Source organism: Primulina tabacum, chromosome 1 (assembly GCF_025594145.1).
Source record: "Primulina tabacum isolate GXHZ01 chromosome 1, ASM2559414v2, whole genome shotgun sequence".
Taxonomy (NCBI): Eukaryota; Viridiplantae; Streptophyta; class Magnoliopsida; order Lamiales; family Gesneriaceae; genus Primulina; species Primulina tabacum.
In genome coordinates, this window is record NC_134550.1 from 59,536,253 (window position 1) to 59,559,415 (window position 23,163).

Below are 23,163 nucleotides of genomic sequence, written 5' to 3' on the forward strand. Positions count from 1 at the left end.
CATCAATATTATCAAAAGTAAGGAAATGGTCTCTTTCAAAAAAAAAAAAAAAAACAGCAGGGAAGCGGTGAAGATTAGTAATAGCTCAAAGAGAGCCACTTGAACGGGTCTTGCATCAAAGATAAGAGAGTGGCAAAAAAGGCATAAAAGAAACACATCACCACAATAAATCAAGATTGGTATTTTTGGCGCATAGGAATGAGCGCTTAGTTTTCATTCTAAAGTAAGATTTCCGAATGTTACAAAGCTAATGTTTGGGTTTTTGAGGAAGATGTTCCATTCCCCAATTATCCTTTCACTAGCCATTTTTGCTTTATGCATGATTAGAGAACTTGTGCTTCGGCTGCTCAAACTTTGTTTCTTAACGAGTAAGGAAGGCTTATTCACAACAAAACTTACATGTAATATGACACAGCGGAATTGTATGCCACCTAAGCAAACCGAAGCGGCTAGTGGAATAACAACGGGAAAAACTTGGGTGCACCCGAATGGACTTGAATATTAGTGATAGGCATATCATGCAATTTCCTTGTGCATCTAGTCTTGTCAGATCAGGTACACGAGGGAATTTCTTGATGGTAATGTCATAGGAACGGAAGGATGAGATGGCCAATGACCAGGAATCCGATCGAATGACAAGGCCAATTACTAGGAATCCGAATTTAGATGATTGGTATTTGTCAAGTTGACAAAAGCAAAAGAAATTATAGGAACGCAGTTAGGCAAATGGCAAAAGATGCTTATCTTCTCAAGGATGTTGCTCTCATCACCTTTATTCATCCTTACAATTCAGATTCTTATTGCACCAGCCTTAATTTTGCCCCCATCTCAAGACTTCTGATTGGAGAGAATCTAAACTCCTGCATTGATTCAGGGCCCTCATTATTTTATGCTTTAAATTCCCCCCCCCCCCCCCCCCCACCCCACAAATTTCAAGAGTTATATATAAATGATGAAGTAGCACATTTAATAAAATATATCGTAAACTCTTATGCCCCTTATTTTTCCCCTGAAAGAAACCGTGTGTCTTTGTATTTACAGAGCAACTCTGATATTCATCTGTATAGGATTATTAGCAGTTCATTTACATACAGTTTGTTGCTTGAAAAGCACAGATCTTGCTCTGAGACACGGTTTACAAGATCAAACTTCAAAGAAAAAAAATCATCGGATACTCGAGGAAGATGTTCCCAAGAAGATCTTGAATACAGATTAGAAACCAGCATCAGCAAATAAGAAATTCCATCCAAACAAGTCGTGCAAAGTGAAGGTTCCAAGAGGATCGGATCCCATCCATAACCGAACTTGGAGTAAAGACGGGAACCTGTGAAAAATCACTAACGTTGCACATATTATCGGGCATTTCAAGCTCCTCAAGCCAGACATCTTCTACAGTTTATATGAAGTTTGTAACACCATCGGGTAAACACAGATCACCCTTGGAAGGTCGCTTCGTCTGAGTAATTGGATTCTTGATTAATTTGTGGACATGCTTGCGTGTCCCAAGTAATTAGATTAATCGTTAAGCGATCATTTTATGGTCGAACATTTGAATTTTCACTTTAGTCTTATTTATGTGAATTATCGTAGTACTTCCAATAATTTGCATCTCCTTTACATTCTTCTTCTACCTACAATTTTATGCAGCCAAGATTTCTTCCCAAGAATCTTGTTGGGAATTATTTACACAAGAGATTATAAAAATAACATGTTAATTTACACGTCAAATTGGTACGCATGCCTCGTTAATTTTGGATCAATTTAAATTTTCGTATTGTCCAAAGGGAAAGAACTTTCATAGAACCGTTCTCTACAAGGAGCAACTATTCTCAAAATCTTACCCTAACAAGAGGTGCTGAGTTGGAATCTCATTCTAACTAAAGATTCTTGTCCCCTTTCCGCCCGGACTCCTTGGTGAACTCAGGAATGATTGCAACTAGAGAATGATGCTTTGGAGACGACAGAGTAAGAAACCACATTCAAACATAGACTAAAAAGCCTTCGAACATAATCAGGTAGTACTGTCTCCTCTATATACTCAAACTCCAATAAAACGTGCAACAATTGACAAGAATGGAGGCTAAATCCTCGTGGTAAGCATTTCAAATCTTACCAGCAGAATAAATAACAAAGAATCAGATCGACATGCATTCCTTTCAAGATACTTGCCACGAGAGTTCATCTATTTATTAAACAAAAAGGAGCCACACCAACGCAAGGATATGATATTAGATGCTGACTCGAAAACAGAGGGTGGAAAGGCTTAAAAATAAATCAAAGAAATCAAAATTTGGCAGTGAAATAGAAACTTTGACAAACTTAACATATCAGGACACGTGTCAAGAGATAGCAAGAAAATAGAAATCTCAAGATTCAAAACTTTGCAATACAATTCCATGGTTCCTCGTCTAATTCTCTATTCAAAACTATCTCAGCATATGGGCTGCACTTCAGCTCTTGGCAGTAAGTTTTTCCTTAGCCTTTTGTATCTTCAAAACCTTCTTCACAATCTTTTGTTCTTCTACCAAAAAAGCTCTAATGATCCTACGCAAACATAGCAAGACACCAATGTTATAAATTGTTAAAAGCAAAATTGAAAACATGCATGATCATGATTTAAATGCACTAAATAACCCAACCTTTCCCTGACAGCACTACCAGATAACACTCCACCATAAGGACGGTTGACAGTCCTCCGATTTCTAGGTAATCTAGATCTCTTGTACTCAGCAGGTCTCAAGTGAGGAATCTGAAATAAGACTGACCAAATGTCAAGTATTGTAAGAATAGTAAATATTTAAGCAGGAACAGACGGGTCGGAAGGATCAAGCTGTGGAAAGATAGTAATCATAAAATTATTAAAAAATTACCACGTCCTTTTAAATATCATTGGTTCACGAGGTTATTAACAACTGCAACGTCGTAAACCTCATGTATTTAGTTGTTCAAACTATCTACAACATAACTTGATAATCTAGTTCAACACCAGAGTACAACAATACTGCTGTAAAACTAGTTCTTCAACAAAAACACTCCTTGCTAACTTCTTCTCTGAAATCACAAATAGCTCACAGGCTTCAACTCCCAAACTTTTAATATTCGCTTAGTTAGTCAAATGATTGTCCACCAGGGTAACATCTTCCAGGAAATAATTAGCGACAAGTGAAAGATTTCTGCACCACCATGATCTCACATACAGTTCCACCTTCCGACAACGCCCAACAGAAAAGTTTGAAAAGCCAGATCAATACACAATCAAACTAAGTACATCACTGAAGCACATTTAGACAAATAGATCAGGAAAAGGTAAATACCCCTTGGATTCTCTTTCCAGTAACAGGGCATTTAGGACCACTTGCCCTTTTCTTAGTACTCTGATACACTAGCTTCCCTCCTATTTTCACACGCATAACAAAAGAATAAAAAAATCGACAACAAATGCCAGTGTTTTAGAAAATAAAGTTGTTAATGACAAAACGCGAAATTCAAATCTAGCAGATACAAAACTCGAACAGAATTATTTATCACGAGTTTATAGTAAGGATTGTTACCGGGGGTTTTTACAACACGATGTTGATTGGATTTCGTGGCATAGCTGTGCCGTTTCCTGTAAGTGAGCCGCTGCACCATTTTCCACTGCTGTCGGATTATCGAATGTGAAAACTGGAGGAAGACGTGGAATATGAGCTGTGTATTTATACGCGGAGGAAACCCTAGTTTTCGATCAACCGCTGAGATTTAGATTGGGCCTCGTAGTGGTACAGCGTTCGGCCCATTTAAAATATATATATGGAGCTAATTTTTGGTATTTAATAGTTTTGTTGGTGCTAGTCACATGAGTTATGAGACATTATATATACATTTTATACAGTTACAGTCCTTTCACTTAAAATTCAAATTTTCACTTAAAATTCAAATTTTCACTTAACATTATTTATTTATTTACAGAATTAAACAAGTAAATTTTTCATGTAAATCACATTTGAAAATGGTGGAGAAGCCAAAACCTTGAAATTATATTGTCAATGGTCATGACTAACTAGTTTTTAAATTATTATACATGAGAGTAAAAACAACAGTATTCATCAACCACTCTCGTACAAAATCAACTTTTTAAGCATATCACATTTTACCTAGCTAGCTAGCTCATTCTTTAATTTGTTCGTAACAACGTAAACTTAATTTATATGCTGCACATCGCAATATCCATCCTTCCAATAGAAAAACTTGTAAAAAAAGTGTCCATATTATTTTATTGATCATGTATACATGTTATATATATATATATATATATATATATATGAAGTGCAGGCATGCATGTGATATAAATTCCTTAGTATCAATTTGTGGGCATCTCGTAGCGGCAAATAGGACAATAGTGGCTCGCTTTAAGCCATTTCTCGATGCAATACTTGTGGAAAATATGAGAGCATGGCATGGCTGCTTCTTCGCAACCAGCTTCGAAATCTTCCAAACAAACCCTGCAACTCCCTTGATTCTCATCCGAAGAATCAATCACCTTGCTCTTCAAAGATTTGATGGATGCATCTGTAGCCGGAACCGTCGCAGGCTCGAGTACTTCTTGCATGGACTGTTGAGTCACCAGATCGATGGCTAGATTTTCATCAAATATGTGCTTATGGACTACAGCAAAACTGAAATCAATTTTCACATTGTTGCCGCTTTGTGGCATGTTATCGACAATAGTGTCCCATGCATTGTCTGATATAACTTTGGCCAACTCGAAGCACTCGGACGATGGCAGTGAAAAATCTTTAAGCCCTCTGAAAACTTTTCTGTGTATTAAAATTTTGGAGTGGGTGGTTTTCTCTGGATTGTATCGGATGGATTTGGTAACCAAAGGCGCCTCAACCCCATCCAGAAACTCTAACTCCGTAGAATATTGACGTAAAATCCAATTTCGGTACTTTTGTTGACAAGTAACGTTAAAGGTCGCTTGAAACTGATCAGGCAAACGAGGCGGGACTGTTTCTATGCTTACAATTGGGGTTGAAACGAAATGAACTTCTCGATGACATTCACGGAAGTATGAATCCATAGCGTTGTTCAAGATTTCATGAACCAGAAAAAGAAGCAAAACTAGATCGTGGTGCGCGAGGATTGAAGCAAGAAGATATGAAATAAGTAGATCGAGTTTGTTGATTCAAATTATAACAAAGCAAAAGAAAAAATATACCTTAAACCAACTATATAGATCGAATACTGTAAAATACTATCTAATTTGATTAGGAAACAAAGTGTTGAAAGAAAACCTAATTTAGATAGGAAATAAAATAATAAAGGAAACTAACTAGAGAATAAAATAGGAGACTGAATAGTTAAGGAAACTAAATCCTGGCTGTACCAAACAATGTCTCTCTCATCTTAATCCATTAATTTAAAGAAAAATGATATATGTACGACTAGAGTTATACATTCGCTTTAAAATTAATTACAAAAGTTTTCATGCATTTTATTTGAAAAAACTCTTTCAAAAATACATTTAGAATAATTTTGTAATTTCAAATACAACCTAATGTGTAAATCTCATTATATATATAGCATAACCCCTAATCTAAATTTCATTGATGGGATGAGAATATAGGGATTACAGATGTTAGAACATAAGGGTTTTCTTGTGGCTAATGGGATCCGATTTTCCGAACATGCTGGGAGTGAAATTCTTTTCTAAAATTAGTTTTTTTCAAGAAACCATGTATACGGTCCTTATTTCAAAAAAAAAAAAAAAATGTATATGGTCCTAAAAAAACTTACCACAAAAATTTGTAATATATCTTTTTCCGATCGACCCATGAAAAGTATTATTTTATGTCAAAAATACTAATTTTCACTTCACATGTGGATTAAATCAACATGTCTCACATGAACATATTCTATATATGTGTGGGTAAAATTGCAATTTTTATTATGACATTTAGATGAGTTACATCTTTTTCTTTACATAGGTTGGTATATTTTGGTGGGAATGTAAAATGAAATTTTGATTATGTACATTTATATTTTGTGATTTTGTCTAATTTCAAACTTTGTAAACTATTTTTGTTTCTTTTGCAGTATTAGTCATTTTCTCAACGAGAAGCTCATGTGGCGCCACATGTAGTGACACATCATCGCTCAAAATGAAAAACAACTAAAATTGACCCAAAAAAAAAGATAAGAACCAAATTTGACAAAATAATATACCAAATAAAATAAACAAAAATAATTCAGCGGGATCATTTGAGTGAAAATCTCGATCCATAATTAATAATATCTTGAAGATGCATCCGTACGTCAACCATTTTTTTAAAATCTCGATTCATATGCTGCATTGCATATCATGATATCTAATTGAAATCAATAACTACCTAACTCGATAAATTCTTCAAAACAATACCATCAAATCGTACATGTTCTCAATAGTGGATTCAACCAATGTTTAGGAGCCAAAATATTGGAACGACAGGGATTGGGAACGAATCGAATATCAATTTTATCAAACAATTTCCCTTTTCAGATCATTTTGGGTTCATGGTTTTTCGGAGATTGAAGGACTGATTTCCTAAAAGATGGTAGATTGGCTACTTCCACAAACGGCAGTTGCACATGATAATCTTGAGCTAAAATTCACTGATTTAATTTGTGTCGACAAGAAAAGTAGAAGACTATTTAATAACTACTTGATGAAAATGAAAACAACCTAAAATCAGGGGGAATTTTTTGGGGGAAAATTCAATTGAGAGAAGAATACTACAAAATACTACAAGTGACAAGAGTCTATAATGCGCCATCTTAAACTTATAATCATGTATGGGGTCGATTAAACATCTACTCGATGGCTGAAAATACTTGAATTCTTTCGAGAATTACAAAAAAATTATCACCCACTTTGAATCTTGAAATATAAACAAATGCCAGTTTTATATCCAATAAAAGCTAACAGTTTCATCAGCCCAACAAATAGTTCCACGGAAAGCAGCTAACTATAATACAACATAAAATCATAATCCATTAAACACTAAACCATCAACCAAGGAAAAAATAACACAAAAACTATAATGATACACACCAGTAATTGTAGCAATTCCTTGTCTCAGTTAGTTTTCCTGGCACTCTTTACAAGACCGTGCCTCCAAGGCCCCGGCAGCTCACTTCTCAATAGATAAGGTATATAAGCACCAAGAATCCGATCCCATGACATGAAAAGGGGCTGTGAAAAGTTATACTTGTCTCCATATAGTTGGTGATGAATATCGTGATAAGCCAAATTGTTTCTGAAGAAAAGGTGGAAAAGATTTCCTGGCAGCCATAGCCCACAGTGATTATCAATGGTTTTGAGGTAGAAGAAGAAGATGGAAGTTCGAGGCGACATTCGTCAGACAAGGAAAGATAAAGCTCCAGCAACCGCACCTAGAATAAGACCCTCCAAGGGGTGGTTGTATAGAGTTCCAAAGGCGTATGGGACAACAAGCCGGTGATGCTGAGAGTGGATGTGTCGTCGGTATACGAACTTGTTGTGGTGCATTTATCGGTGCATGAAATATTAATGCCATGTATCTAATACCACCATTGCCACAAAAAAAATGTCGAGCAAGAACAATGAGGGAAGCCGGTTGAGGTTGTGCGAAGTTGTCGCTTCCAGTAACCTACATGATGAATATTAGTTTATTCACAAATCAAGAGAGCACCTATAAGACAGGCGGGGATCCGACATTTATTGAATAGGGATGTAATATATGACACTATTGCGATTTTAATTAAAAATATTCACATAGTGAAATTAATTAATTGAGAAAGTCTGCTGCCTTCAAATACATGAAATTTACTAATTTTTTTTTTCATATTCATTAGGCCATTTAGCCACTCGTGATATAACATACTTTCTCAGGTTTCAGATTCCGTGCATGCATCACAAAAGAAGAAAAAACATTTGGAAAATATTCCAGATCAGCTAATCTTTCTCCATTTGGAAACTTTTCCATATCAGGTTCCACACTCGGGTAGGAAAAGCCAGATGGGAAGATATTTAGGTGTGTGTAAAAACAGTTTTGGCAGATAGATAATTTCTAGAAACTTTAACTTCCATGATCTAAATTGTCCACTTATAAAAAATTGATCACTGTGACACTTAAGAAGACAAGGTTAGTTTTTGCATTGGTACCAAATAAGGCAGATGTCACTCACTAGAAGGAACACGAGGATGGTTAAATCTCTTCAGATGCTGCAAGCCACAGAGACAAAACCCGAAAAAGATGGAAGAAATATTATAAAAATCAGTAGGGGTCACAAAACAAAAGAGATACACTTCGAAAATTCAACGAATTGAAGAATATCATAAGGATAACATCTTTCTTATCGATGCCATTGCACATGACAATAATCCACCTAAAACACATAACAAGGAACACGGTTAGGAAAATATTTTGAACCGAGAAGTCCCTTTGACCAAAAACATCCTCCATACTTTTCACCGACAAAAAATACCGACTGAAAACCAGTTAGTTATGAACAAAAAACGACAAAAGCAAGGAAAGGAACGACATTAAATGTTGGAGTAAAACAATGCTTATTATTAGAACTGTGAATGCATCTCTGCTCCATATGCAACACAAAATAGTCCTCCCCCTCGGCCCTCCATTGAGTCACTCATATTATTATAGGTATAAGTATTTCTTTACGTGGCAAGATTTATTACATTGATGAATTGACGTACCAGCAAAATAAATAAACAAGTTAAATATAGCAAACTGAAAGAAATCGATGAGCTTACAACAAAGAGCATAGTCGCGACGACTTCCTGAACAGCCTGCTGAAGGAGGATCCATTTGACCACATCTGTTCTGGGCACCAAATTTTTCTCATTCTCCTCTTTCTTTGTGAGCAACCTGTACAGATCCTATCATCACGCATATTCCTGAATACAGCCAGTAAACAATTATCGGCTAAATTTGCCCAAAATCTCATCTGAAACATTTAAACCACTCTTCAATATCTCCATACGTAATTCCTCCCTAAAGAAACACTTTTTTCCGGTGGAAATTACCTAATAATATTTAAATATATTGGTGGCCAAGATTAGGGGCATAAACAAATGGAATTGAGTCGAATAAGATGAAATTTTGAAGGTTCAAATTCGACTCGTTATTCGAGTTTGAGTTCGATTCGAAGTTCGAAAATTTATCACTCGAAATATATTTATATAATATATAGGAGAGAGGATTGTCCAAGTCCATATACACAACTCCCAGGTATTGTATCCAACTGATGTGGGACAATTAACACACCCCTCTCTCACGCCCAGGAATGAACATCTGGAGCGTGGAGTTTACAGCCTAACTATAGGCAGTCCAACAGAAAACGGTGGAACCCGGGCTCTGATATCATGTTAAGATTGGTACTTGGACCTAACTCAACCCCAAAAGCTAGCTCAATGAGGGAGGATTGTCCAAGTCCATATATACAACTCCCAGGTATTGTATCCAACCGATGTGGGACAATTAACAGAGCTTGAATTTGGCTTGAAATTATGTTCAAACATGCTCGAGTTCAACTCAAATTCGATAAACAAGAAATAAAAATAAAATATTTTTTGAATTAACTAAAAAACTTTGTAAATTAACTCGATTTGTTCATACGTCGTACCAATGCAGAATCACTTCTTACTAGTAATGGTGATAATAATAATAATTGACATACCCTTCCTGTTCAGTCTCGCGAATTATACAACAGTAATAATAGTAATAATAATAATTTAATAGTAATAATAATAGTAATAATTTCGACAATCTAAAATGTAGCTGTTCAGCTGCACAAAGGCAATATGGAGGCCTACTCTGTTCTCAGAGCATTCAAGCCCTTGAAATCAATTCCCATTCAATTATCTTCCATTTCTTGTCGCGCCCCAGTTCACTCAGGTTAATCACGTCGTACAACACTAGCCCAAAAAGCATGGTGGCGCCCGTTGTCAGGAAGGCCGCCATTTGCTAACTTGCGCTATGGGCGATATTTCGCCGGCGGATGGGTTGATCCTACGACCTCGGCCTGCGTATCAGGCCCATAGTGCTGTTTCTTTAAAAAAAAAAAACTTTTCGTGTCTATCTGCTGTATGAATAAATTTGTGTCCTTTTTTTTTGGCACAGGCAGAGGAGGAATTTTGAAAAGAGCATATGATGGATTGTTATTGGATGCCGGGGGCACACTCTTGCAATTAGCTAAGCCAGTTGAAGTCACTTATTATACAATTGGCCAAAAATATGGTTAGTTTGAGCCAGGACATGGTCGATTCTATTTCGGCATAAATTAGATATGACATTTGATATATTTTTTCCCCTTAAATTAGAATTAATTTTATCGGTAAAGATGATATCTTGGTGTCAATTTATTTCTATTATATTGCATGGTTGTTGAATTCTAGTGTTAATGAGTGTTCTTGGAATGGTGCCAAATACAGGTTTACAAACTACTGCAGCTGAGATAAAACAAGGCTTCAAAAGAGCTTTCTCGGCTCCTTGGCATGAAAAACTTCGATACCAGGTTTATATGTCTCCTGAGTTTCACAGGAATTTTCAAGAAATTAATTAAATGGCAGGACAAACAAATTCAAGAATCTGCATCTTCTTTTTCATGCTTTTTGGATCTCAGTCCTCTGATTCTGTTCATGGTTCGCCGGAACGGCCGTTATGCGGCCGGAACGGAACGGGAACGGTGACAACTGTTCCAAAGTTTCAGGGCAAAGCGGTGATTGTTTTGTAGCGCTGGTCTTCGACGTTTTATCGGCGATTTAACGGGAAAGCGGAACGGAACGGATTTGGTGTTTAAAAAATATGGTTATGAGATATTCATGGTTCATTACGGTGTATGGTAATAGAATGGTTATGTTATTGGTATTATATTTCATAGTTGTTGATGATTATGAAAATGAATGTGTAGAATAGAAAGTTGATCTTGAGCCAAATAAGAAATGGAAGTACAGAAACGGTATGAAAAATGTGGCAGTAGTTGTGGTTTTTAGTATAATGTTTTGTATATTGATCCAATTGTTGTGAGGCCACTTCCATTAGAAAGATAAGATATAAGGCTATAACTTTTATGTTTTGATAGATCATTTGATTTTTCAACATCTATTACACATGGAATTAGACCTCATGAATTTGATTATGGGTCGTCTCAATTTATTGGTGATAGATACAATGAATCTTAATCATCTATATGGCGGGGTGTTGGACGTCATGGTCCCGTGTATAGATCTTCAAGTACAGTTGATAGTTTTACCGTGTATCGTGGATTCGGATACTATAATCGTCGTGACGAAACACTATTACAAAATTAGTCATCCCATTCTAATGATCTTTCGTCATCTCAATCTAATCAATATCTCTATGGACAATCACGTCAATATCCAAATGTTCGAAATCAATTTAATCTACGAGATAACTCCCCCGCGTCACTCTTCATGGTATTAGCTTTGGTATGTTATAATTTTTAGTGTGTATTTCTTATTGTGCTATTATTGTAAAATAGTTTTGTATTGATATATTAATTTGTAATAACTTCATATATTTTATTTTTTAGTATGATGTAATTTATATTTAAATTTTTTTACCAATTTTTTTAATTTATTAATTTTTTTATACAACCGTTCCGCAACCGTTCCGCTACATAACATTGGAACTGGAACGGTAGTTGCCGTTCCAAGCACCGCAACCGTTCCGGCGAACCATGATTCTGTTCATATAGGATACATGCTACTTCAATGAATGATATTTGTGACGTTGGGATGATCTAGTCTATGTGATAAGAGTTGTTGATCATTGGCACTTTGTTGTTTATGTTATGTGTGTTTGAAATGTACTCAATTATCCACTGGTGGTAGGTGTTATAAGGAATCATTTTTCGCAATGTAATTCATTTAAAGAGTTAAATGTGAAAAATCAGAAAGAGACCAATTATATCTTCACCTGGTTATGTGCTCAAAATCTGACTAAAATAGAGGACATTTTAGGCTCGCGAAACAACTATTGATGTAGTGGGAGTCCTAACAAGTTGGTTGAGTTTAAAAGCATCAAGTTTCTTTAAAATAATAACCGAAATTTTTCAATAATTGACAGGGTGATGGCAAACCTTTTTGGAAACTTGTGGTTTCTGAGGCCACGGGCTGTGACAATGAGGATTACTTTGAAGAAGTATATGAGGTGAGCTTTTCTGGACTCTAGTTGTTTAAAATCGATTTCTCTCTTTAATTTTATTTATCACATTACACACGGAATTTTTAGGTAATGGTACCTGTATAACACAATTGGTTTCTAGCATCTGATCTTATCTGTTCTTTTAACAGTATTATGCAAATGGGGATGCATGGCATCTTCCTGATGGAGCTTATGAAACGATTTTGTGTTTGAAAGATTCTGGAGGTCATTGTGTATCTTTACATTATGTTGCATCCATCATTGAATCTTAAAAATTGCTATTGTCATTTTAAACCTGTTTTCATGTTTTAACTGAATAATCTCTCAGTCAAAATGGCTGTCGTGTCCAACTTTGACACCCGCTTGAGGAAATTATTGAAGGACCTCAATGTGTTAGACTTGTGAGTACCAAAGTTTCCTTGTGAATGGTTAGCTAGTGCTTGCAACTAAATTTTATTTTGGCATTTGGCAAGCTAAGTTTTTCTACTTTAAAAAACATAAATTTTGGAAATCTTGTAAGACATTTTATTGGTCGAACAAACTCATATTTGGCCTAGGGCGTTGGACTTGTCACTATTTCTTACAATTATTATTAATTTTTTGGATTTAGATTTGATGCTGTCATCATATCCTCAGAGGTCGGGTATGAGAAGCCAGATGGGAAGATATTTAGAGCTGCTTTGGGTATGTGTAAAAACCGCTAACCCATTTTACGAGTCGTTGCTAGATCACGTCTTATTCGCATCCATCTGTTGCTGAAAGCGAATGTATTTACTTGGCTTGTCATTTAAAGTCTTTATCTTGGATGTTGTTGCTCCATGTAGTCATATACCTCGAATTTCTAGGTAATTATTTTTGATTGGACAGATGGCTCTTTGTCCTATATTTAGTATTTAAACTGAGTAATGTTGTAGATCAGATATCAGTAGAGGCCGGTAAAGCGGTTCATGTGGGGGATGATAAAAAGGCTGATAAAGAAGGGGCTAATGCCGTCGGAATTGACTGCTGGTTAGTTTGATCTTTTGTTATCATTGTTTCTTGATTCCTAAAACACCACTGTAAATTGAGCATACTACTCTAACTTCATACGAGCGTGCAGGTTGTGGGGTACGGATGTCAAAGTCTTCTCAGATATAGGGAACCGCATCGTGAATTCAAACTGCCGCACATAATAATTCGACTATTATAATAAATGTTAGTTTCTGCATGGTGAATATTAAAATATATTTTAGTTTCAAATGATTCTATTTCAATATCATTTATTTTGTAAATGATATTTGTAAATCTACGTGGGTAGATTAGCTTTTAGGCTGTCATTTATATTTATACGGGTTTACCTCGGTCACCTCATTCAGCAGTTTTGTTGTTTGCTAGAGTAGAAAACATTTCACAGAAGAAGAGGCAGAGAAGTGGTGGGCTGAAAATGGAACAAGGGTCTGTGAGAGATACGACATCCAGACAATGCAATAGCATTTTGAGGCGATCAGTCCTATGTTTTGATTGCTTTGTTCATAATGTCAGTATATCGAGTTGGATCCCCACGTTCAGGCTGTAGGAGTTGGCGTTGAGAAAATATTTCGAATATAAATAATTTGTGAATGAACTCCAAGGTACGTTTGCAACATTTTCTTTTAAGAAATGTTTTATCTCTCGCTGTGGTCACAGAGATATGAAAAATTTCTCTCTGGATACAATGAAGATATTCTGTATTTGTAGGTGACTAAATCAAATCAGAATCCAACAAAAACAATACAATTTCTTGATCTAATGATGATATATATATATATATATATTCGATTCAAAACATACGCGACTCTTCATCAAATATTGCATCCTTTCATGAAAACCAATCATTAAACAATGTATTGTTTCCAAAGAGTTGCTTTATCACTCAACTAAATAATTATGAAAATTGTTCTAACAGCTTACTACTCTCGCCTTCTAATACGAAATATTATAATTTTTGGCATTGATCCTTAAAGGCTGTTTTCCATTCTCACTCTCACGTCTAGAGATGTCTTTTTAGGTGATTGCTAAATTTTGCTCAGTTGTAAATTTTATATTTTTCATTCCTTGATTTGGTTAGAGTACTTTGCCAGCGTAGGACTAAACCTTGAGGGGGGAGCATGAAAAAATATTTTATTTCAATGAATTTGTTTCATAGCCTACCGGAACTTTTTTTAAAAAATATATATATATTTTATCAGTAGAAGATATATCCCATTGCATTTTAGTGAGTACCGGCACATGCAGTGGCATGGATGGCGTGGCTTCTCATATTCTAAAGTCTAATCAATGACTACCTTCATCTATTAATTTTGGATTTCCAATAAAAGATGGATGACAGAGAAAACACTTGCCTTATGTAACACAGTTAAGCGTCAAAATTGGATAAATTACAAAAATGAAAATTTTGTTTTTTGTTTTAATAAACATTGCATGTCGTTTCTTAAAAATATCTCCTCCCTCAATTAAAAGAAATTTATTCCTCTTACAGTTTACCTTTCTATCTCTTAAAAAAATTGACTAGCTATGTAAAAAAAAGTATTTGAGCCGGCCAGCTAAGTAATCGACTGTCACAAATTAATAAAACTATGTAGTCTAAGATATTTAGTGAGTACATACACTTCAATTATTAGGTTGTGTTTGGATTTGAGGAAAATATATATTTTTATTTGTGAGATAGATTTCAAATGACTCCATTTGTTTAAAAATTTGAAATCCACTACATAATTAGGTAATAAAACATGTTAAAAATGAAAATAAGAAATTTCAACCAAAATGCCTAGACAAGTTGCAATTACATGCACCTTTGGATTATTAATCTGATGTTCAAGTGGTTCATATGCAGCAATATGTGACCCAAAAATTCTGTTGTGACCCTGTCCACAGAAACCTTATTAATTTTTAAAAATCTTGATATATATATATATATATATGTCCATATGCATTTAAGAACTTGTTTGGAGGACATGTGACACAACTTGATGATGCCTTATTAAATGTGACATGCATGAATCTTGCATCCCATCATGCCTAGGCTACTCGTCCCCTTTAAATTATTTAACTTTTGTGTTAGAATTAATGTGAAGATCTTTTCATTAACAATAATAATAATAATAAAAGAATCTCATGAAGATATTTAATCATATATTTCGTAATCTGAGATCCATCATGATATATGAAACTGAGATTTTGATTCTGGGGAAGGAATGATCATCAAGGATTAAACATATACTTTTAAATAATATTACATGAAAAACAATAATTTAGATGAGACGACAAGGGTGGTTGCAGCTATTTAATTAGTACTTTGATCCATCTCTGTTGGTTCTGTTCTGTCAATCGTTTTGGTTGTACACCAATTAATGAAGATGCATATTTATGATATATATATATATATATATATATATATGTTCAGTTTACCTTTTGAGCGATTTGTAATGCATGTCGAGTGAAAAATAAAAATGAACAACTCAGATTAATTGGAAAATAGAATACTGCATAGCGCCGTGTGATCTAAAATCCATTTTTTATTCCTTATCATTTGATATAATGCAACTCACGATCATTATGTTACGGGGCATAGATGACATGCTGGAAAATGTGTAGTTTTGTGTGTCAAGTGAACAAATTGGCAAACGAAAGTAAGGTCCATAGAAAACGCATGTTCTCTGTAAAGTGAGAGCACTTTTTACCTATAACAAGTGTCTTTGTTGATGGGGTCTACGGGCATACTAATTTTATGGCATAGATAAACTCCAAATAATTTAATGACCATATGATCAAGATTTGTTGCACTTCGTTTTGCAAGTTGGCTGTTTTGCACCGATCTTTTGTGATAATGTAGACCCGAAACCAGCTAATTAAAAGAAGACCTATTACGCAACCGTAGCTACCACTTTTGTCAAACTATGAAAACATATGTAGTAGCTAGCCAGAGACCATTCGTACGTAAATACTCAAAATTTGAGTAAGAGATCATATATATAATTAAGTACCACTACATTTAATCAATTATTTTATATAATGAGTACTAAAAGCCGCACGCAATCTTATGTTGAAAGTACACATAATGCACCAGAGCTATGGGCAATAAACGGAAGAATTAATGTTGTAACTGATGAGATGCGGAACACAGCACATGCAACTCTTGAAGATCATGAAATTATAAGCCGATAAATATTGACTGATTGGGTGTGACGTTATATATATATTTATGGCAATTTCTGTACCTAGCTAGTTAATGGCACCTACTTGGGTTGTTGGGTACTATATATATTCACTTTTGTCTTTGCAATGTGTGCGTGCCTGCAGCAACATAATCAAACTGGCAAGTAATATTTCAAACAACTTAAATCGTAGCCTGCCCTGATTGTGTATAAAGTGTGATATCCAATTTTCTTATTCATAAAATAATAACAAGAATTGTGAGACATTTGCATGCATGGCTAAGGCCAAAGGAGTACATAATGAGCTGCTATGTCAACCTCCTACGCGACAATGATTTTGATCGCCCTTCAGACATCACGTGACGGGCGGTTGGCTCCATTTGATATTACTTTTGTTATATTATTATAAGTGTACTCGATATATCGTAGTTCTAAAGTTTGGATTAATATTTTTAATTATTACGAAAGAATTAATTAAAAATCCATGGACACATTTTTTAAGAGAATATAAGGACATGGATACACATGATTATGCTTTGGAAACAACAAAGAATTTTGTTAGCGACAATACGATTGCAATTACATTTCCCATAAAGTACCACTTGTACACGTGATTATTATTTAAATACATATTTGATTTATGTAGATGGGAAATTAAATAGCATTTAGTTCACGTGAAAACCTTTAAAAAAAACATTTAATCTCTTATATATATAAAGTGAATTAATCAATGACCATTTTCAAATACAATACTGTTTTAAAATCAAGCGTAAAATCTCTTGCAAATTATAATGGAAATGCTTCTGATTTTGTAAAACATAGTTAATTAATATTTATAAGAGGTTTTTATATCTTTTTGATATTTCATATAAATGATAAATACAATTGAGAGAAAAGATCCTTAATTAATCACTCCAACACACACACACACACATATATATATATATATATATATATATATATATATATATAGCAATGATACCCTGCACACTCTTTTCCTGCACACCTGTGGGCGCCTGCCTACGTGGCACGCCCACAACCACACAAATTTTTTTTTTGTTTTTTTAAAAAAAGACTGACCAATCATGTACCGCCACGTAGGCGGTGCTCATGATACCCTGCACACCAGAGTGCAGGGTAACAAATTATATATATATATATATATATACATACATCCGGTGACAAAAAATGCTTATATATAATTGATATGCATGTGTAATATAGTATAATAGCTATGGCACTTGTAATCAATCAAGTGGTCGACAATCTGAAAATATTTGTTTGTATCTGAACAAAGCATAACAGGACTGTAACAAAACTTGCTCATATTTAATGATTTAGTCTTGTAGAGTTAAAGTCTCACTTGTGATAGTTTCGCTAGATAGAATTTCTGTGCCCCCATTGTATCCCAAAAAAGGAAAAAAGAAAACTCACTCTTATTTAACAAAAAATTATTATAGATTATTCCCATTCAAACTGATTTTTATTTCAAAATTTTAATTAAATATTAATTATCCGTCCAACCCTCCAATCAATTTTGTATGCATGTCTCTCTCTCACACGCACATATCAAAGTCTATTTAAAAAAGGAAAGGCGTAGCCCATTTCTTTATTCCATGCACTCGTCTTCATATCTCCTTCTCTGCTAATATTCATGGCTCGATCCCTATCCATAACTAATTCTTATCTTTTGAGTTATTAAAAGAACTGAAAAATATCTAGCTATTTCAAAACTTTCTACATTTGGTAACTGACAATGTCTAGCAGGAGATCTCGTTCGAGGCAATCTGCAGGAGTTTCCAGGATAAGTGACGATCAGATCTCTGATCTTGTGTCCAAATTGCAACAACTTATACCTGAGACCAGCATTAACAGATCACGATCCGATAAGGTTTACTACAATATATATATATCATTATTATTATCATTTGGACTTTTCCCTTCTTATATGCTCTATGCATTTTTCTTCTTCTCCTGCCATTTTTTAAATTTCCGGGTGGTTATTAATCTTCATTTTTGCCTATATATATCAAGGTGGTGTGTTTTATTTAATTTGCGCATTGCGGCTCATGCCCACAACCCCAATTAATCCTCATTTAATTAATGCTCACGTGCATGCATAGTTTTGTGGGACTGTCGTGTTCCCTTCAAAATTATTATGCATTTTGTGAACGTATAATATTTAACAGCTAAAAATACATATATATTTTTTTATGTTATGGTCGAATATTAAAGTGAATAGCTCGGGCAGGTATCGGCTACAAAGGTGTTGCATGAGACTTGTAACTACATTCGTAAGTTGCATCGAGAGGTAGATAATCTGAGCGACCGATTATCAGAGCTTTTGGAGATGGACAGTGCTCAAGCAGAAATAATCAGGAGCTTGCTGATGTAGTACTAATTAATAATTAATATATCAATGATTTAGATTTAGAGCTTAGGATTACTGCTCGTAATGTTTCATTCTTGTCTAGGGTTTGGTGATCAAGTTAGGACCTATATTTAATATTTAGCTCTTTGGGGTAGCTCCAAATGCTATTTAATAGCCAACCATCTCTGAGATGGATGGTTTGGCATATATAAACCATTTTGAAGCCAATTATGTAATGTTGTGATTATATCATATTAACTGTGATCGAGTCCTCATTCTATTTATATATAGTACTATTTATTCCCAAAATGCATAACTCGATCGATCTAGCTAGTCGCGAGATGAAATGATTAAATCAATTAATGTACAAAGCCTACATAGATGTCGTGCACATTAATTCGTAAATTCAATTAAGGAACCGGATGCATTAAGCAATATTAGTGTAAGCATTAAATTTATTTCTTAACTGGTGCATGTTTTTAGTTATATATCTTAAATTCATAAAATAGATATCCGACTAATTAGATTTTTGTAGCGTCATACATGTGCCTTTTCTTGTTTCATATATGGTCAACAATAATGGCTTGGAGGAATTTTTTTATATATTAATTAATTTTTTAGATTTATAATAAAAATATCAGATTTAAACAGGAAAAATATGTGATAAGAGAGGTCCTGAAAAATTCAACCTGATCGATCGTTGGTTGATGATCTGCCAAGTTGACATATACCAGTGATATATATATATATATATATATATATATACCAGTGAAACTCCCTGGATTTTCTCCAACAATTAACACATCTTAATTTTCCATTTCCTTTTGGGTATAAATGGAGGATCTATATATTTTTTTCTCTCATGTAACTAGGGTGGATTAGTGGTGAACTTTACTTATCTTTCAGATAAAAAAATTTATGTTCATTAATTTAACCTTGATGTTAAGCTGAATGAATGTAGTGCTTTTAATTTTTTTTTTTTTTTTTAAACGAGCGGAGGGAAGTCCCAATTAAGTAGCTCTTGTAAAAATTAATTTAATTATGGATTCCAAATTTTCTACAATGTATATGTATCTATGTTTATTTTAATATTTAGAACTAACACTACAAAATAATTGAATTTTCGCAGCACACATTGGCTTTTCACAGCATATTCTGCGCAGTTAAAAGCTGTTGAAAGTCAGTAATATTGACAGCGAACAATGCCCGCTGCGAATAATGATATTGGCAAAAAGCACTGTTATACGTCATGGGATATAAGAATCGACGGCGCGCATCGCACGTCGTGGATATAGGAATCGACAGCGCACGCCGTTGATACAAGAATCGACAGCACGCATCGCACTTCATAGATATAGGAATTGACAGCGCGCACCGCGCACTTGGTTATCAACTAACTCTATTCTTGGCTAGCTCACCCGAAATCCAGCCCTATGTTATTCACCCAAACCCTAAGATACAAACATATGGCTTCACCATTCAATGACATAATGCAGTAGGGAAAAAAAAAAAGAAAACTGAGCAAAACCAAAAACAGTATTAACCTAATAATATGTATGCATCCACAAAAACTCTCGATTGAGTTATCGAGAAAAGAAACCATACTTGCATGAAGGGAGAAGCCACTGAGCGATTGAGTGAAGCGAGAAAATTGATTGAGTGAAGGGGAGACGATCGATTGAGTGATTCTGAGAAGCTACTGAGCGATTGAGTGAAGCGAGAAGATCGATTGAGTGAAGGGGAGACGATTGATTGAGTGATCCAGAGATACTGAGCGATTGAGTGAAGCGAGAAGATCGATTGAGTGAAAGGGCCAGAGACGACCGATTGAGCGATTCAAAGATAAAGGCATGGAGGTGTGAAAGAAATTTGGGAAATAGAGAAGAGCGTGCGCGTACAAAGAAAATATAGTAAGGCGCGGAGATGTGAAAGAAATTTGGGAAATTTGCGCAATTTTATTTCACTATTATTAATAGCGGTCGCAATATGCTGTAAGTAATACGTTTCAACACGCTTTTAGTTCGCTGTTAAAAAAATTATTTACAGCGTGTTTTTATTGGACGCTATTGTTTGAGTGAGCTCTAATAATATTAATAGCGCGCATGAATGGGCACGCCGCAAATAATAACGTTAATGACGTGCTTTTATTGCACGCTATTATTTGTGTGATCTCTAATACTATTAACAGCACGCATGTAAGGGCACGCCGCGAATAAGAATATTAACATCATGCTTTTAATGTGAACCGTTAATGTTGTGATGTAAATAATAATATTTCTTGTAGTGTAATTAAAAATTTCATGAGAATCTCCAACTTCGTTTGAGCTTTTCATATATTTGTAAACATGCCTATGATAATATCTACTTATATAAAGATGTGAAGTAAATGACGACAAAATCTCATGAAATTTTTATCAAGGGACACCGTCTTGTAATTTTTTTCGATTATGTCAAGAATTTAAAAGAAGGAAATTATATATATATATATAGGATAATAAGGATTATCAAAAGCCTCGTGAGATTAATGCATGGCCGGGAAACATGACTAAACTACCATCGTCCGGATATAGATATAGTCTCACTTAAATTTAATAAAGAATTGAATAAAGGAGTAGAAATTTTGGAAGGCATAGGATTCCTATAATCTGACTTTTAAAAGTGAAAATACCCTATGATACCCCATGGATGGGCCCATTACCCTTGGCCCATCCCTAGCTCAAAAGGAAGACAAGCCCATCAAGAGCCCATGTATTCTCCTATAAATACCAGGTTTGAGTGTTCAGTTATTGGATTCACTATATTATTTTCAGCAGCGCCCTTAGCTGCTCCCCCATATATCCTCAGTCTCTGACTTGAGCGTCGGAGGGGCTACGCCAGGATACCCTCCTGGCCCCCTCCTAACGGTCTTATTTGTGATTTCAGGCCCAGGGTAATTTTGGAGCCCGTGTCTGGATTAGTGACGCTTGCGTGGATCGGACCCTAAATTTCCCGTGAGTATCACTTGGCGCCGTCTGTGGGAAAACTTGAGTTAATACGTAGAGATGGCAGGCAGGAAAGGAGGTAGAAGAGCTACCTCAGCATCATCGCGTCCTCAGAGGGAACCCGAACAGTCTCATGTTGAGACAAGACAGGAACAACCGCATCTTGAGACGAGACATGAACAACCTCGTCAAGAGGCCAGAACTGAGCAGCCCATCCACGAGACGAGGGTCGAGCAAACCCATCCCAATGAGAATGTGGGAAACTTGACCCTGGAACAGCTGGGCCAATTTATCACCCGAACAGTGGATGAGGCCATGAAGAGGAATCAAGAGTCTATGTTTGCAGAAGAGCAGGCCGCTCACCAGGAGCGAGAGGAGAATGTGAAGGGCAGTCAGAGTAGGGTGGAGGAGACACGACCCCTCCCAAGTGAGGAGAATCCGGAGATGGAGGAGATGTGGAGGGAGATACAGATGTTGAGGCAGCAGTTGGGAAGCAGAGCACCGGCACCCAAGAGAGGAAGTCCCTTTTCACTAGCCATTTTAGAAGAAGAACTTCCTCCAAATTTTCGACAGTCGAATGTGGGAGAGTACGATGGACATACTGACCCCGAGGAACACTTGGGGAGATTTGAGAATGCGGCCATGTTACATCAATATTCAGATGGAGTCAGGTGCAGGGTGTTCCTGGGCACGTTAGTGAGCTTTCTTGCACAGATTTGCCAGCAGCAAGAGGCACCAGAAAATTATTTGACCCTGTTCGTGATGAAATAGCAAGAGAATGAAACTTTGCGAGAATTTGTCCAGCGTTTCAACAGTGCAGCGCTGGAAATACCAGCGGCTACCCCTGACATCATGATAAGTGCCTTCACACAAGGACTGAGGGGAGGGAAGTTTTTCAAGTCGTTGGTCAAGAAGCCTCCGTTGAGCTATGATGATCTGTTGGCTCGAGTTGAGAAATATGTAAACTTGGAAGATGCCCAACGGTACAGAAGGATGGAGAGCCGGCCCGGAGGAAGTAGAGTTGAGGGAGCGGAGAAAGGAGGAAGGAAGAGGGGTGCGGGGGAAAGAGAGGAAGACAGAACTAGTAGTAGAAGACAATTCTCATCCCATGTTCCCCTAGATAGGAGTCGGGACGAGGTGATGGAGGTGAGGGAGCCCGCGGGGAGGTGGGAGAAGTCGCGAAGGGTTGGGTACAGTGCTAGATTATCTTCACGGGATAGACGAGAAGGATCCTCATTAAGGAGTCGACAAAGGTCTCGCTCGCCCCCTAGGCGTGGTCAAGGCCCTCCATGGATAAATCAGAGGATGGGTGAGCAGAGAGGGGAAGGTGGATGTCAAGATGTCCCTCAGGAGCTCGTGGAACCGAGGAGGGGAATGAATGAGGATAACCACCCTACGAGAGGAATGATTCATATGATCTCGGGGGGTGCTACTGATGGAGACTCTGGGCGAGC

General features: G+C 36.0%; 3 protein-coding genes and 1 pseudogene across 7 annotated transcripts; 2 read left to right on the forward strand and 2 right to left on the reverse strand.

The window, feature by feature from the left end:
* Nucleotides 1-2,254: 2,254 nt before the first annotated feature.
* LOC142556378 (large ribosomal subunit protein eL34) lies at nt 2,255-3,709 on the reverse strand. Its single transcript, XM_075667841.1, has 4 exons — nt 3,552-3,709; nt 3,315-3,394; nt 2,640-2,749; nt 2,255-2,544 (listed from the first exon to the last, which is right to left on the reverse strand). Exons 1-4 carry the CDS (start codon nt 3,628-3,630, stop codon nt 2,451-2,453), a joined length of 363 nt encoding a protein of 120 aa, XP_075523956.1. The 5' UTR covers nt 3,631-3,709; the 3' UTR covers nt 2,255-2,450.
* Nucleotides 3,710-6,883: 3,174 nt separating this feature from the next.
* LOC142520718 (sphinganine C4-monooxygenase 1-like) lies at nt 6,884-8,998 on the reverse strand (annotated as a pseudogene).
* Nucleotides 8,999-9,781: 783 nt separating this feature from the next.
* Nucleotides 9,782-13,379, forward strand: LOC142556386 (uncharacterized). Of its 5 annotated transcripts, XR_012822607.1 has the most exons (10): nt 9,782-9,914; nt 10,140-10,256; nt 10,451-10,533; nt 12,108-12,191; nt 12,335-12,410; nt 12,514-12,586; nt 12,796-12,869; nt 12,979-13,030; nt 13,105-13,193; nt 13,285-13,379. XR_012822607.1 is itself a non-coding variant. In XM_075667847.1 (9 exons), exons 1-9 carry the CDS (start codon nt 9,821-9,823, stop codon nt 13,355-13,357), a joined length of 768 nt encoding a protein of 255 aa, XP_075523962.1. In that variant the 5' UTR covers nt 9,782-9,820; the 3' UTR covers nt 13,358-13,379. The 5 variants fall into 5 exon arrangements, 3 of the variants coding, with proteins under 3 accessions (XP_075523962.1, XP_075523966.1, XP_075523971.1); XR_012822608.1 differs by lacking the exon at nt 12,979-13,030; XM_075667847.1 differs by lacking the exon at nt 12,979-13,030 and having other exon boundaries at nt 13,100-13,193.
* A 4,605-nt stretch (nt 13,380-17,984) lies between these two features.
* On the forward strand, nt 17,985-18,832 carry LOC142520727 (transcription factor PRE3-like). Its single transcript, XM_075623835.1, has 2 exons — nt 17,985-18,248; nt 18,609-18,832. The coding sequence occupies exons 1-2, from the start codon at nt 18,114-18,116 to the stop codon at nt 18,750-18,752; spliced, it is 279 nt and encodes a 92-aa protein (XP_075479950.1). The 5' UTR covers nt 17,985-18,113; the 3' UTR covers nt 18,753-18,832.
* Nucleotides 18,833-23,163: the final 4,331 nt, after the last annotated feature.

Bases quoted from the DNA above. Each gene is read 5' to 3' on its own strand.
- LOC142556378 (XM_075667841.1), bottom strand. From the start codon at position 3,630: ATGGTGCAGCGGCTCACTTACAGGAAACGGCACAGCTATGCCACGAAA. The intron at 3,395-3,551 runs GTAACAATCCTT...GTGTGAAAATAG, and splicing joins TCGTGTTGTAAAAACCCCCG to GAGGGAAGCTAGTGTATCAG. The intron at 2,545-2,639 runs GTTGGGTTATTT...ATGTTTGCGTAG, and splicing joins GGTAGTGCTGTCAGGGAAAG to GATCATTAGAGCTTTTTTGG.
- LOC142556386 (XM_075667847.1), top strand. From the start codon at position 9,821: ATGGAGGCCTACTCTGTTCTCAGAGCATTCAAGCCCTTGAAATCAATT. The intron at 9,915-10,139 runs GTTAATCACGTC...TTTTTGGCACAG, and splicing joins TCGCGCCCCAGTTCACTCAG to GCAGAGGAGGAATTTTGAAA. The intron at 12,870-13,099 runs GTATGTGTAAAA...GTAATGTTGTAG, and splicing joins GATATTTAGAGCTGCTTTGG to ATCAGATATCAGTAGAGGCC.
- LOC142520727 (XM_075623835.1), top strand. From the start codon at position 18,114: ATGTCTAGCAGGAGATCTCGTTCGAGGCAATCTGCAGGAGTTTCCAGG. The intron at 18,249-18,608 runs GTTTACTACAAT...TAGCTCGGGCAG, and splicing joins ACAGATCACGATCCGATAAG to GTATCGGCTACAAAGGTGTT.